Source organism: Ascaphus truei, chromosome 2, assembly GCF_040206685.1.
Source record: "Ascaphus truei isolate aAscTru1 chromosome 2, aAscTru1.hap1, whole genome shotgun sequence".
Classification (NCBI taxonomy): domain Eukaryota; kingdom Metazoa; phylum Chordata; class Amphibia; order Anura; family Ascaphidae; genus Ascaphus; species Ascaphus truei.
Window position 1 is genome coordinate 102,427,849 of NC_134484.1, and position 16,283 is coordinate 102,444,131.

At 42.2% G+C, this 16,283-nt stretch overlaps 1 protein-coding gene across 1 annotated transcript in view; it reads right to left on the minus strand.

Moving 5' to 3' along the window:
* MTFR1 (mitochondrial fission regulator 1) overlaps window positions 1-16,283 on the minus strand; it is a 50,171-nt gene that overhangs the window by 20,726 nt on the left and 13,162 nt on the right. The window contains exons 4-5 of the mRNA XM_075584022.1: window positions 4,008-4,153; window positions 1,989-2,087 (exon numbers count right to left, since the gene is read on the minus strand). Of these exons, the coding sequence (XP_075440137.1) occupies window positions 1,989-2,087; window positions 4,008-4,073 (165 nt within the window). The 5' untranslated portion in view covers window positions 4,074-4,153. The remainder of the gene's footprint in view (window positions 1-1,988; window positions 2,088-4,007; window positions 4,154-16,283) is intronic.

Consider the following 16,283-nt stretch of genomic DNA (forward strand, 5'->3'; position numbering starts at 1 on the left):
GCAATAAGAAGGGTTGAGATAAATGGACGACGAATACACAATGTCACAATGAATCAGGAGCTAAAATTGAAGAGGAAAGTGAAACTACGCCTTGAACTATTTTTAGGTCAAAGTGACGTAGTATAGTAAATGTAACAAGTCATTCATTCTCACTATTTAGCTCCCAACTCCAGCAGTTTTGGCAGTAAGCAGTAAGCATTAAGGGACTATGTACAGACAGATGTGTTTCTTCCATTAGCAGAGCCCTCCAGGTTAATCATCTGTTTTAAAACAGCATTGGTTCACAGCAGGAGTACACAAAACTGAAACTATAGTGAAACGGCATAAAAGGGATAAGAGGCGAGTGAATATAAAGGGAACATTTATCCCGTAGATCACTCAAAAAACAATTACATTTGTTAGGTGTTTAGTTTGAACTTTTACTAATGCACATTAATGGTAATGTTGGAAATGTTAATTTTTGGGATTTGCATTAATTTGGGCAGTAGACAAAGATACCATTGTCCAGACTCTTCCACATGAATCATATCTGCCCCTCCTACATTTCCTTTTATTCTCATGAATAGCTCAGATAGCAAAACATAGTTCTTGAAATTCTTTTTTCACCTACACACTAGCTCCAATGGGTTCATAACTTTCCTATCAAACTTTCTAAGTAAACTGACCTCTGATTGCTTCATTTCATACTTTTCTTATTCTTGTATAACACAGAATGTACAATTAAATTTCTGCTCTAGCATATGTTGCTTTAATAAAACAGGAAAACAGAGTAAGCCTTCATACTTGCAACCAGCTAACAACTGCACCTTAGAGAACAGAAACTAAAAATACTTTAAACAGATACATCTGATAGACCAGGGGTGCGCAAACTGTGGGGCGCAAGATTTTTGTAGGGGGGGTGCGTTTGTAGCAGAGGCCCTGGGCTCTCCCTCACGGCATTTAAAGGCCTCTGCAACCTATTACTTACCGAGAATCAGATGGATGTTAACGCGTCACAATGGCAACGCGGCGGCAAATGACCACGCGGGGTCACGTGATGTCACATGACCCTGCGGTGTCATATTACGCCGGGAACTGAGGTAAGTGGGATGCGAGCACCGGGGGCCCCGCTGCAAAAGTTTGTGCACCCCTGAGATAGACGGTCTTTAAAATCTCTTTGATGGGAGATAACCTCACTGTTGGGAGATCATTTACTATTGAGAAGAATTTAATGAATCAAGAGAGCGCCAAGAACAAGTCACTAAAAATCAAAATGAAGAACCTTTACCCTATTATGAGATCAGTCTTCCCCTCACACTTCCTATCAAGATATCTGTGACTTTGACACTTTATTCAAGCTCAGTATCTGAGGCAAAAAAACAAAAATGTACCACTGCCCACCCACCCCCCCCAGAAATCAATTAAACAAGGGTTTAATAGCACATTAGTACAAGTCTGTTTTACTCTGACACGCTGTTGATCACAAAAACAAAAGGAACAGTAACTATTATAATTCAATCATGCATGGGTCGACCATCAAGAGGTTAGCAATGTTAAACCTTTAAAGCAGCAGTCCAAGCTGCCATTTAAAAATTAAAATGAAAAAATCCCCCTTTAATATGTGCATAAATACAATCATTACAAGATGCCGATCGAACGGTGAAGATTCGGCTTGGGAGTTCACTAAATGGCTGTCAGTGCAGCAGAAGAGGACCAAAGATTCAATTCGTGCACTGCTAGCGAGAGGGCAGGGCTCAAAAAGGGGTATGCCAGAGCCGGTTTCAGAAGAGAAAGGGGATGTGACTTTGTAAATGGTTGCTATAGAAACAAAAATGCGTGTTACATAATACATTACAAATGTAATTCAGATTCTTTCTTTAAATGCTACAAGTAATTTCTCATAGTACAGAACTGATTAAGAAAAGAAAAAAACAACAACACACACGATATTGCTTGGTCTACAACTTTAAATGGTCTTTTGCATAATCTGAATGTATGGTTAGCCATACCTGAAGATGGACTCTTGGAGATTGGATGAGAGAAAGATTTGACCCGATTAGTCGTACAATACTTCGGGACGAACCATACGGTTTTCCTGACCAAAATGCCTAAAAGAGAAGAGAAAACATCAGGACAATTATGGCACATTGAAGATATAAGCTGTACGGCAATTTATGCTCCATAATGTAATCAGGCACATCTAGCGCCATTCATTTAAAGAGAGTCTCACACTATTTGAGCACAAGAGTTTTCACCAGTTCAGTAGCATCTCTGCTCCTCACTACTGGAGTGTGATTGCTTGACCCCAAACTCCCAAAATGAATTCCTTCAGCACTAGCTATTCAGCACAGCTGTGCCAGGTTTTTAGGAGACCTCACTCAGTAGCTCAAGGTCAGGCCTCATCATGAATAAACAGGGTCACAGGTTCACAAAGCAACAGAAAGTCCACACAGACAATATCTGGACTGGGGATCAGGTTTCCTAGAGACAAACTTTGCAAAAAAATAGTTAAATGGTTGTTTGGGGGTTTTAGCAGAGGTAATTTGCAATAGTTGGTTAGGACAGTTACAAAATAAGGTATAAGCCGAGTAACAAGGACTAGGAGAACAAAGGAATATTGATAACATAAATGAGAGGTTCAATTAGTACAATCTACAGAGCTAATACATGAATTTGATTACTTTTCTGCCTAACAGATTGAGATACATTAATAGTGGGCTCTGGCTGGTCTCCGATACGCCTTTTAGTATTTAAAAAAAAAAAGAAGAAGGATTAGCAAAAATACTCAAGATGAGCACTATGCAGCATTATGGTTTTTACCAAGTGACTTTCTTCCATTTGGGTTGGAATACATTCAATGTAATGCCTCATTCAGAATTGCTGATTTTTTTCTGATTTAGAAAATCAGACTCTGGATTTTTGCAATTTTTTACATTTTTAAACCTTAAACATACCAAAACGGGTTTACAATAATAAAATCAACTGTGATTAGATGCAATTCTTCTAGTGACATTAAATGCAAGACTTGACAACCCTTTCTGTGTAATAATATGGGGTATGAGGTTTTTGCCACCAGGATTGTGTGACTGCTTGTGCAGCCATTAGACAGGATACCTCCCCACCACCTCCGATATTAAGAATGGATGAGTACGTTGTCCTTTTCCTTTCCAATTGAATTTGCTGTTCTTGGAGAGCAACGGTCAAAATCGCTCTATAGAAAAATACCATGATGTACACTGAACGTAAGAGCCATCAGCATGCTGGCATCCCAAGGCCTAACCAACTTTCCAATATGCAACTATAATCTGTCAGAAGACTGTGCTCCAAAGGGAGCAACAATCATTCCCCAAGAGACAGAAATACATTACATTGGAAAAACTGCACTGACAACCCTAAATAGTTATACAGCACAACATTATTAAAACACAAGTAGCAACGTAAACGCATTGTGAACGGGGCCGCCATCTGTAGGAGTGGGATAAACAATGGGACAACCTGTCTCCTCCCCTCGCCCCCCAACACTGAAGAAGCGGTCGGTGATTTCCCCTAGTGCAGGAACAGAATACTGGGTTAGTATAGGCAGGGCCTAGGAGTAATGACGACACAAAACACATCACCATCTAATAACTTCCTTCACCGTTAAACTCTAAAGTATACATAATCTTCACGGTTTACAAATATACGGTATCAATTTGGTTCAAATTATAGTACCCAACACTATGCCCAATATAATTAAATTAGGGCTTGCAAAACAAGTCGCAGCTCATCCAGCAGTGCATAGAAACAGATATACTAATCACCCCTATACAGTGCACCTCTATCATTTTTGTAGGAGGTTTGGGGAGGAATTTAAATGTAACCTCCAAACAGCAATGCCCCTTTAACCACTTTCCTGCAAGACATCACAAAGCAAATCAGACAATGAAAGTTTGAGGTGGCAACTTTTCACTGTCGACCAATCCATTCTGGTAGTCAAAGATCAGCTTTACAATTCAGATCGGGAAAAAATAAAATATAATGTAACTTACCGATTCCATATTAAATGTTGCTTGTTGCCAGACCATCCTAATCAGACACAGAATCCAGTGCAGCATCGGGTCCTACTAAATATTCACACACAGGCGACTGTATAAATATTCCATGTCTAAAGAGACACCGATTTTCCATAGTGAAGCTGGAAATGTAAATGTAAACCATTAGAACGGCAGCTTGCCCTATAAGGAGGGGGCCAAGAAAGCAATGCTGCATGTGACCGAAAGCAGAATTACACAACGGGAAAAAAAGTGTTACAAAAACATGTCATGCTACTATGTGTAGCATGCTATTATCAATGATTAAACCAATACTACCCAGACAATTTGCTATAAAACTACATTTAACTACAAGGAGTAAAAAAAATTTTTTAATTGAATTCATGTTTCTTGTTTAACACAAATGCACATATGTAGAAGCCATTTTTTTAGTATAGAAAGATCCTGAAAACATTTAAAATAATACATTTATACACAGGCAATGTGTATTTGTTGCCAGCTGTGAAACCTTGCAATAGATGAACCTAAGGCTGCAGACATGGTGCCGCAGCCCGCGCGGAGGCTGAGAGAAAGCGGGTGCTTTCCCTGGCCATAACAGACAGGTCGTGGTGGGCGTTCCTGGGGACATTCCCAGTGACATCGCGGAGCTGGTTCGCCCTCATTGGGCGAACCGCACACGTGGCATCTGTCGCGTTGAGAAATCAGTTTAACTGATTTTTCACGCAACGCGCGCCCCCTCCTGCTTCCGTGCGCCTGCACACAGCATGGAAGCGAACACTGCCTTAAGGCAGTCTGTTTGCTCAGCGTGCGTACACGCTGTCTGCCATACCATGTCCGAGGGATATAGAGAGAGAAAGGGGGAGCACAGGTTGAAGAATTTGGGGTATCTGGAGTATCTAATTAGATATTTGTAGGTGTGTTTGAAAGATATAATAAATCACTTACACGGCCTTGTGTAAATGCTCTCACAGCAAGGTTTACTTGTCTTGGTGTTCCCTCGGTCGGTTGCCTCCTTCTTTTCAGGACTTGGTTTTCTTTCTGGATATCTTCAACGGTCCTCGGCTTACAATGAGGATGTCTCCCTCGGAGTCAATAGATTAAAAAACAATGTTTTAGAGGGGGATACAGACAGTATTGATAAAGTCCAATGGTATATATATATATTTATATTTATAAGGCAATAAATACTGCCGGTACTCACACGGGCTAGTGTGAGTACAATCCTAGGGGAAGGTATCTTTTTATCCAAAGTTGATCTTAGCACGTAGTGATCTATAGGTGTATTAGGGGTCTGGTATGTAATGATAAATATAAAATGATACTCACACGGCCTTGTGTGAGTGAATGCACATCAAGGTATCTTTATCTTGATAGTCCCTTTTTTCTTCTTTTCCGGTATTCTTGATCTTCTTCCTAATTTTCCTCGGTGGTCTTCAACTCCCAGTGTGGTGATCCCCCTCGGTGTGAACAAATAGGAAAACAATTGTTAGTGGGGAAACGTCAACATAAATCAGTGGCTACCCACTAGAAGAGCACGAGCAGATACGTAAAAACAGCAAAATGCTGCAGGCACTCACACGGGCAAGAGTGAGTGTAATCCTAGGGGAAGGTATCTTTTCTCTTTTGGTGTCTTTAAATCTGGTGCCCTGTAAGGGTAATGGTGGTCTAATATATATAGGTATATAAAAATAAAATTCAAAATGATACTCACACGGCCTTGTGTGAGTAAATGCACATCAGGGTATCTTTGACTTCTTTGTGATACTGATAATATTGATCTCCAAGTGCCAGTGTAGGTAGAGAACCCCTCCCTGGTGTAGATGTAAATTTGAACACTGTCACGATTTTCGTGGGCTACAACAAAATTTATTAAAGAACTCTAAAAACGGAACATGTTTAAAAACAATAGAAAAAATGCATAGAAAGAAAAAGCCAGCCGTCTGAAAGAAATTTGCTCGTGGGTCTCGTGGAGCGCAGCTAACTTGCTCCGCGTCCGGATATAGTGCTGCCTCCTCTCAGATCCACTCCTTGACGGTGGCTGTGCTGGGTCACAATTGCCTGGAGCCTGAGGAAGACCAAAAGTCGAAACGCGTTGCTCTGACCACTAGGCAATTGTGACCCAGCACAGCCACCGTCAAGGAGTGGATCTGAGAGGAGGCAGCACTATATCCGGACGCGGAGCAAGTTAGCTGCGCTCCACGAGACCCACGAGCAAATTTCTTTCAGACGGCTGGCTTTTTCTTTCTATGCATTTTTTCTATTGTTTTTAAACATGTTCCGTTTTTAGAGTTCTTTAATAAATTTTGTTGTAGCCCACGAAAATCGTGACATTGTTCAAATTTACATCTACACCAGGGAGGGGTTCTCTACCTATACTGGCACTTGGAGATCAATATTATCAGTATCACAAAGAAGTCAAAGATACCCTGATGTGCATTTACTCACACAAGGCCGTGTGAGTATCATTTTGAATTTTATTTTTAAATACCTATATATATTAGACCACCATTACCCTTACAGGGCACCAGATTTAAAGACACCAAAAGAGAAAAGATACCTTCCCCTAGGATTACACTCACACTTGCCCGTGTGAGTGCCTGCAGCATTTTGCTGTTTTTACGTATCTGCTCGTGCTCTTCTAGTGGGTAGCCACTGATTTATGTTGACGTTTCCCCACTAACAATTGTTTTCCTATTTGTTCACACCGAGGGGGATCACCACACTGGGAGTTGAAGACCACCGAGGAAAATTAGGAAGAAGATCAAGAATACCGGAAAAGAAGAAAAAACGGACTATCAAGATAAAGATACCTTGATGTGCATTCACTCACACAAGGCCGTGTGAGTATCATTTTATATTTATCATTACATACCAGACCCCTAATACACCTATAGATCACTACGTGCTAAGATCAACTTTGGATAAAAAGATACCTTCCCCTAGGATTGTACTCACACTAGCCCGTGTGAGTACCGGCAGTATTTACTGCCTTATAAATATAAATATATATATATACCATTGGACTTTATCAATACTGTCTGTATCCCCCTCTAAAACATTGTTTTTTTAATCTATTGACTCCGAGGGAGACATCCTCATTGTAAGCCGAGGACCGTTGAAGATATCCAGAAAGAAAACCAAGTCCTGAAAAGAAGGAGGCAACCGACCGAGGGAACACCAAGACAAGTAAACCTTGCTGTGAGAGCATTTACACAAGGCCGTGTAAGTGATTTATTATATCTTTCAAACACACATACAAATATCTAATTAGATACTCCAGATACCCCAAATTCTTCAACCTGTGCTCCCCCTTTCTCTCTCTATATCCCTGTACTAATAAGGATCCTGGATAAGGACCCTATTGGGGTCTGAGCCATAGGACAAGAAGACGAACCAGAGGGGACCTTTGTTTATAAGGTTGTAAATTCCATTGTTACATTGCCCCTGTTCTTAAGAACTTAATCAGGGAGCGCCCGGGCTTTTCTTTGTTTCATACCATGTCCGAGGCCTAAGAGCTCTTGACATGCAAATGTGGTCTACAAAAGCTTACAGGTCTTGTGTTCATGTCTATATTCACGATACTTTAATCTGTCAAGAAGGCTCATGTTGGTTCATTAAAGCGGCAATCCATGCTCTGTGTTTTCGTTTAGTTTTTTTCACCCAAAATTGAAGCAGGGGGTCTCAAGAGCTAAACCCCCATTAATATCAGCTGTCAGGACCCCCTGCTTCCGGAGATACCTCTGTAGTAGGTGCCACTAGCCACTCCGCTCGGCTACCAGGGTTTATGTTATGGAGGCGTTTCAAACTTCCCCCGCTCTGCGGGCCAATAGGAGGCTGTGACATCAGGTTGGGCTTCCTATTGGCCCACGTGACGTGGGAACCTTAAACTGCCCTGCTAGCCAAGCAGCTACTACGGAGGTATCTCTGGAAGCAAGGGGTCCCTGGAGCCGAAATGAATGGGGTTCAGATTCAGAGACCCTCAACTTCAATCCTGGGTAAAAAGGTGCATGGATTGCTCCTTTAAACTCATCACAAACAGCAACAAATATACATTTCTATTTTAATAGCCATCATGCAAGTAGAATTATTTTCTCAGAGGGGAAAGAAAGAGTATCTAATTTATGCTGTGAGGCAGTTTATTGTAAGCCCCTTTATTAATGGTGTTCTCTTGGCATCTACCTAAACACCTAGTATTTTCACATATTCCTTCAAAAAGATACTAGGCCTACACAGGTTTTCATCAGCGCTTCAAAAAGGAGCAAAGGACTTTCCAAAAGCATGAATAAAAGTTATAAGATCCTGGATATAAGGACTTAAAATGAAACCGATTAACCCATTGCTTTGCAGCCATATAGAACCAAAACATGTATTAAAATGCAAGGCTCCACGCACTTCCTGGTTTATTTTCGGCATAATTTAATATAAAAGTAGTAATTCCCAGCAGCTTCAATTGCTTATGTTTCATCAAGAGAAACAGGTTCTTCGTGTAAACAATCAAAGCTGCTGGTGTAAATGCAAACTATTAACTCCGTTCCAACCCGAGGCGGTTTTACACGTTTCTGCCACTATTGCGTAAGCGTTGAGGATTTTGGTTTTAACAAATTAAAAAAATAAACAGACAGATAAAGATGCATATACACGGAAAGTGAACAGAACCCAATATTGTGCACTCAAAAACCTCACAGTATAAGTTTACAAAAATAAAACTTGTTATTGAGATCCAAAAACTCAAATTAAAAAACATACTTGCTGTACCCAGCATTACATAAGCCGATCTAGGATATCTGAAAGGTCATTAAACATTACTTATTGTTTTTATCCCTCTCCGTAATGCATTGCTGTCTCGTCCCCTCTTCCCCACCTTACGCTCTCATCCATCATGCTCCTCTTTGCATTCCCTGCCTTACAGTGTCTGCTCCTCTGTGGGTACACTAGACTCCCTCTACTTACTGTCTCTCAGTTTCCTCCTTCTACTCACCTTGCTGTCTCATTCCCTCTTTAGGCTGCGCTTATAGTATCGGCAACGTCGCGTCAAAACAAATGCATTGCCGCCGGCGCGTGCACTTATAGTAAGCGAGACGCAGCAACGGCTTGGTCGCAAACGCTGGAAGTCATCTCAATTTGATTTTTCCAGTGACCGCAGCCCGACGTTACCGTCGCTATAAGCGTAGCCTTACACTCCCTCCTGCCCCATGAGCACATTGTGTATTTGAAAATGACAAACTGTTTTGCATGGAAATACTATGAAAGAAAACAAAATAAGGGGACTTATTGTGAGATGCATTTTATTCCCCCACATATATTTTCCTTTCCCCAATACTGTTTAAATCAAGTTTGTCGTATGCTAATGCTTATACAGTATTGTATTGTATGTCTTTATTTATATAGCGACATTAATGTACATAGCGCTTCACAGAAGTAATACATGTGGTAATCAAATAAATAACAGATAATATAAATAACAGATCATGGGAATAAGTGCTTTAGACATTAAAGTAACATTAAGGAAGAGGAGTCCCTGCCCCGAGGAGCTTACAATCTAATTGGTAGGTAGGGAGAACGTACAGAGACAGTAGGAGGGAATTCTGGTAAGTGCGTCTGCAGGGGGCCAAGCTTTATGTATCATGTGTTCAGAATATCTACAGTGCTATTCATATGCTTCTTTAAGCAAGTGTGTCTTAAGGTGGGTCTTAAAGGTGGATAGAGAGGGTGCTAGTCGGATATTGAGGGGAAGGGCATTCCAGAGGTGTGGGGCACTCAGTGAAAAAGGTTTAAGGCGGGAGAGGGCTTTAGATACAAAGGGGGTAGAAAGAAGACATCCTTGAGCAGAACGCAAGAGTCGGGATGGTGCATAGCGAGAAATTAGGGCTGAGATGTAAGGAGGGGCAGAAGAGTGTAAAGCTTTAAAAGTGAGGAGAAGAATGGAGTGTGAGATGCAGGATTTGATCGGAAGCCAGGAGAGGGATTTCAGGAGGGGAGATGCTGAGACAGATATAGGAAAGAGTAGAGTGATTCTGGCAGCAGCATTTAGGATAGATTGTAGTGGAGATAGGTGAGAGGCAGGAAGGCCGGACAGCAGGAGGTTACAGTAATCAAGACGGGAGAGAATGAGTGCCTGAGTCAGAGTTTTAGCAGTCGAGCAACAGAGGAAAGGGCGTATCTTTGTTATATTGCAGAGGAAAAAGCAACAGGTTTTAGAAATGTTTTGAATGTGAGGGACGAATGTGAGAGAGGAGTCGAGTGTGACCCCTAGGCAGCGTGCTTGGGCTACTGGGTGAATGATCGTAGTTCCAACAGTAATGTGGAAGGAGGTAATACGGCCAGGTTTGGGAGGAAGTATGAGGAGCTCTGTTTTAGCCATGTTGAGTTTAAGGCAGCGGAGGGCCATCCAGGATGATATAGCAGAGAGACATTCAGAAACTTTGGTTTGTACAGCAGGTGTAAGGTCAGGTGCTGAAAAGTATATTTGTGTGTCGTCAGCATAGAGGTGATATTTAAACCCAAAAGATGTTATTAGTCACCTAGAGAGTGTACAGAGAAAAGAGAAGAGGTCCCAGGACAGAGCCCTGGGGTACTCCCACAGAGAGATCAATAGAGGAGGAGGAGGTGTTAGCAGAAGAGACACTGAAAGTACGATGGGAGAGGTAGGATGAGATCCAGGATAGAGTTTTGTTCCGAATACCAAGAGTATGGAGAATATGAAGGAGAAGAGGGTGGTCCACGGTGTCAAATGCTGCAGTGAGGTCGAGTAATATGAGCAGAGTGTAATGACCTCTGTCTTTGGCAGCATGGAGGTCGTCAGTTATTTTAGTGAGGGCTGTTTCCGTGGAGTGAGCAATGCGGAAGCCAGATTGTAGAGGGTCTAGGAGAGAATAGGTGTTGAGAAAATGGAGCAAGCGAGAGAATACAAGACGTTCAAGGAGTTTAGAGGCAAAAGGCAGTAGGGAGACAGGTCGATAGTTAGAAAGACAGGTAGGGTCAAGCTTGCTGTTTTTGATTAATGGTATGACTGTTGCATGTTTGAAGGAGGATGGGAAGGTTCCAGAGCAGAGGGAGGAGTTAAAAATATGTGTGAGCGTAGGGATTATAGTAGGAGGAAGAGGTTTTAGGAGATGGGAGGGAATGGGGTCAAGAGGGCAAGTGGTAGAGGGAGAAGAGGCGATCAACAGCGACACATCCTCCTCTGAGACAGCGGAAAAAGAGTCAAGGATATACCTATCGGTGTGCGCGCAGTATATGTATGTGTTTGTGGGGGTGTAATATTCATACATGTGATGCGGCTCTCTGAATATTTTGGATGAAGACATTTTTTTATAAAATGGCTCTTCCTTGGAAGGTTGCAGACCCCTGGCCTAGACATCCATGCAACAATGATCCTTCTTACTCTCCGGACCTTTGGCGTCTCAGTGCAGTATTAATATACTGTATTAAATGCCGTAGTGTTAGTGTATATCTCGGCAGGTGTTTACCATGACCTATTCCAGGGGTGCGCAAACTCGGGGGGCACGAGATTTTCTGGGGAGCGTGTGCTTACAGAGGCCCCGCGCTCTTCCCCAAAGCATTTAAATGCCGGGGGAGCGAAGTCTCTGTAAGATCTCTTACATTGTCTCCAAAAGCGTCAGGCGACGTTGCGTAATTTCACGTGACGTCGAGTTGCCATGGCAACGTGACGTCACATGAACGTGCAGCGTCATTTGACGCTGGAGATAAGGTAAGGGGGAGAAGGCACGAGCAGGGGGGCGTAGAATGAAAATTTTGCACACCCCTGGCCTATAATACGGATTATTTAATGTCTCTCAGATACATCGTTTATAAATGTATAACCCCCAAATAACACGAGGGGGAAGAAAAAAAAGTGAGTGATATATAGATCAGGGTAAACACCTGCCGAGATATACACTAATACTACGGCATTTAATACAGTATATTAATACTGCACTGAGACACAAAGGTCCGGAGAACAAGGTGGATCATTTTATAGTGATCTAAGCTCTTCTCAAAAACACAAACAATGGGGTTTGTGCTCTGTTCAGGATTTAAATTCACACGTTTTTGGACTTCAATAAAACTGTTATTTTTGTAAAATTATACTAGGAGGTGTTTGAGTGCACAATATTGGGTTCTTTTCTCTCAATGTATATATTTGAGGACTAGGAGAGAAGGACGCTGGTGTCCTGATAACACCCAAAGCTCATTACCTACTGACATCTTGTTAGTGCAATTCTATTTGTTTGTGTGTACTACACAGTAAAGCAGTTTTACATGTTTGCCACCATTTTATAATTTATTATTAATACATACAAGGACAAAAGAATTACACATTACAAGTAAATCACAGATTTACAGCAATAAGGGGAAAAAAAGAACAAGGAGGGGGGTACACACCATGGGGAAGGAGGGATGGGGGGTGGGAGCTTTCTTAGTTGTAAGGTGTCCTCTCTTCCGTTATCAATTTCCCAACTGGGTGTTACTGTGTGGGCTATGCTTCTGCGAGGTTACCATTAAGCGCCAAGTGTAGCTTATTCCCTATCGGGGGGAGAGCTTATGTCATCCAGTATTTAAATTATGTCATAATTGAAGAAGGGTTTATACCCTTGATGTCCGATTGGGCTAGCCAGGGTTGCCAAGTTTTTTTTAATTTTGTGCCCGAGTCATTTAATACACTAGTCAGTTTTTCCATTTGGCATACATACCAAATCATATTTCTTATTTTCGAAATTTGAGATATTTCTTGTTGTTACCATACCGAGGCTATTTCACATCTAGTGGCTGTTGTAAAGTGGCTAATGAGAGCAAGATCGGTTACGGGAATTCCCTGGGTCAGTCTATTGAGCAGGAATAACTAGTGATATACGGAGTACACAGAATTACCCGGTAGGTTTTCAGCTGCCCGGACATTACCCAGACCCGACAACTGAGAAGTGGGCCCGGCGCCGGGTAATGTCATGGTAGCTGAAAAATACATCATCACTTACCTGCTGTCAGCGACGGAAGGCGGCGGCGACATCTAGGGAGGTCAGCAGCGGTCCTGTGGCGATGGCAGCATCAGCAGTGTGTTCAGCCGGCGCGGGAGCTGCAGGACTCCATAGCAGTGTGAGCTGGGGATCCATGTGACCGGAGCAGAAGCGTTCTTGGTCACATGGATCCCCAACTCACACTACTATGGAGTCCTGCAGCTCCCGCGCCGGCTGAACACACACTTCTGATGCTGCCGCCGCCACAGGACCGCTGCCGACCTTCCTAGATGTCGCCGCCATCTTCCTCCACCCCCAGGTACGTGCCAACCGGATAACCGGGTAGATCATTTAATTTTGGCCGGGTACCCGTTACCCGTTTTTTTTTTTTTTTTTTAAAGTAGGACCCGGTCCAACACTACCAATAACCATTGGTCGAATGGCAAGTCTAGACCCAGTATCCTTCTCAACCAGTTTCTTATTTTCCTCCAAAGGGAGGCTACATGTGGGCAGGAACACCACATATGTAGCATTGTGGCTTGGGCTCCACACCCTTTAGGGCAGAGTGGGGAGTATCCCGGCTTTTTATAATTCTTAATTTAAAAAGGGAAACAGCTGATTGGAGAAGTTTCCGGTGGGAGCCCCGAGGTGGACAGTGTTGCTATTCCAACACCCACATCATGCAGAATAGTATAATTGCATTTAAAGAATCTACCTGGAGGATTTGCGACTCTCTCTCGGTTCTATCATCACTATACAAACGGGAGGAGGAAACTGTGGACATAGAGCGGCATTGCCACTTTATTTATTTATTATTATTATTATTTTTAAACACATCAATGGGAGATAGCCAAATTATAGGGGCAAGTCACACGATATTAAACTGGCTGAAATACTGGAATTGGAGAAGCCTCTTTCCACTATACAGTGTTTCTTCAAAGCAAAATTAAACCCATTCTACACAAATCCAGCATAAACCTGCTAAAATGAAGCAAGTTCAAAACAATGAAACAGACCTATGAATCTAAGGAATGTTTATTGGAATTCAAAATTGCATATTTAGCATTAAAGAATGTTTGCAAACCATCAGGTTTGTGTCTAATTTGTTAATGGCACTTTCTATGTATTACTCATCCACACTCAATACAATTTAATAGTATAGTCAAGTTAACCTTTACATCATGTTATATAGCCCTTTAGCAAACATTTAAAACTCCTGATGAAACTGCCAGCGGTGAAATGCTTATGGAGTGCGCCTGCATTGGGGGGGGAGGGGGGGAGAGGAGGAACGCTGTCGCTATGGAAACAAATATACGGCTCCAACCTGGAGGGGCGTGAACCCTTCAGAGACACGCTGTTATCGTGAGGGAGGAGGCGGCGAGAGCGCCATCTTCCAACCGATATACACCTTCACTCTGCGTTTTTAATTTTGACACATTGTCCTCTCCCATCAGACTACCAGCGAGGGTTTTTTTGCCACTGTAATGGGAAATGCTTTATCACTTTGGGGAATGAGAGAGTATAATCCCCATCATCATCCACATCACCAGCATTACCGTTTCTGGCATATTGAACCATAGTGTCCTTCAAATTTTCTGTCACTCCATTTGGCTCCCAGAGTTTGACATATAAGACATCCATGAAGAATTGAGGGAACAATTCATACCAAGGCAGCAATCAACGGTTTTTTCATTATATCACTCAACACTTGGTGAATACATGTGCACTGGTACATTTATAGGACTGAACGATATATATACTGTAGTTATATTTATCACAGTAGGTATTCACACCTTTAAACACCAGCTATAGCTTCTCTTAGCATTTATTAAAGGACCTAGTTCTTTTATCTTTTTCTATATCATTTTTTTTTTAATTTGGGGGGAGGAGGGGTTAGGGCACTATTTGTAACTCTGTTTTGCCATACATAATAGAATATGTATTTCTTCACAATTTGTTTGAAGGAGTGGCGCAGTGAGTTTGAAGCAGGGGAGCCTGGTTCAATTCCCGGTGTCGGCTCCCTGTAACCTTGGGCAAGTCACTTCATCTCCCTGTGCTTCAGGCACCAAAAACATAGATTGTAAGCTCCATGGGGCAGGGACTGTGTCTGCAAAATGTCTATGTAAAGCGCTACGTAAGACTAGCAGCGCTATACAAGAACATGCTATTATTATTAATGCTAAAGTGTTCAGATGGAATATACACAGTATATGAAAAATATTTTGATTACTGTTGGATAAATTAAATGTGCTCCTTGTGCCTTCAGAACTAATGCAGTTAAAACATAACGATTTTATTGCATACATGGTAAGAACCATGTACATTATTGGATAACAGGTATAAGGATGGAACTTTGTTTATCCATCTTTTCCTTAAAATGATTTTTTTTTGCAGTTTATGTTTTAGGTCCGTGATTCTCAAATCTCTATATAAGAGACAGCCGACCACACCAGATTTTTAAGAATAAGGATGCTGTTGCACAGGTGAATGAACCCAACCCCGCATATGAACACATTATTGGTTGGACACCCCAAAATATTGGAGAATCATTGCTCTATGTAATCTCATTATCCAAACTTGAATTGAGCTCAATTTAAAAGTAATATATTTGTGACCATATGCCAATATCTGATGAATTCAGCATTTAAAAAAAAAAAAAAAATTAAAAAAACCTTTTAGTTACACCAGACAACACAATTACAAGTTTCTCGTCCTCATTTATAAAGAATCACCTAATATATAGACACTATTGCTCTTACAGCCGTTTCCACCATCTGGATTATTGTACTGCTAACAGGTCTATCTGCAAATGAGAAAGTTGCGAGGCAAATCGATCCAAAATTCTGCCGCTAGAATAATTTCATTTTCTGCTCATCTCCTCCTTAAATCCCTCTCCAGGCTTCCCATCAAATTTCACATCACCTACAAAGTTCACCTCCTTACATTTAAGGCTTTACACTTATCAGCTCCTCCTTATATATCAGCGATGTTATGCCCCTGCTCGACTCCTGCCCTCTACCCATAAGGCTAAGGCTCCGCTGCCTCAGACCACGTCCCTGCACTGCAGACAGGCGGCGCGTGGAGAGGCACTTGACCGCTATCTGCAGGGAGCGGGAGTTGGAGCGGGGGCGTTGCCAAAACGAGTCGGGTAGGCGTGGCAATGACGTCGGGGGCGGGGCCATCACACTGTGTGTCAGGGAGTTCCCTCCCCCATCTCCCCGCATTGCCAGGGGTTCCCTCCCCTGCCTTCCGCCCCCGTGCATCTGCAGAAACAGACTATGAGGAGAGAGTCTGTGGGAGGGAGCAGGGGGGCTCCCTT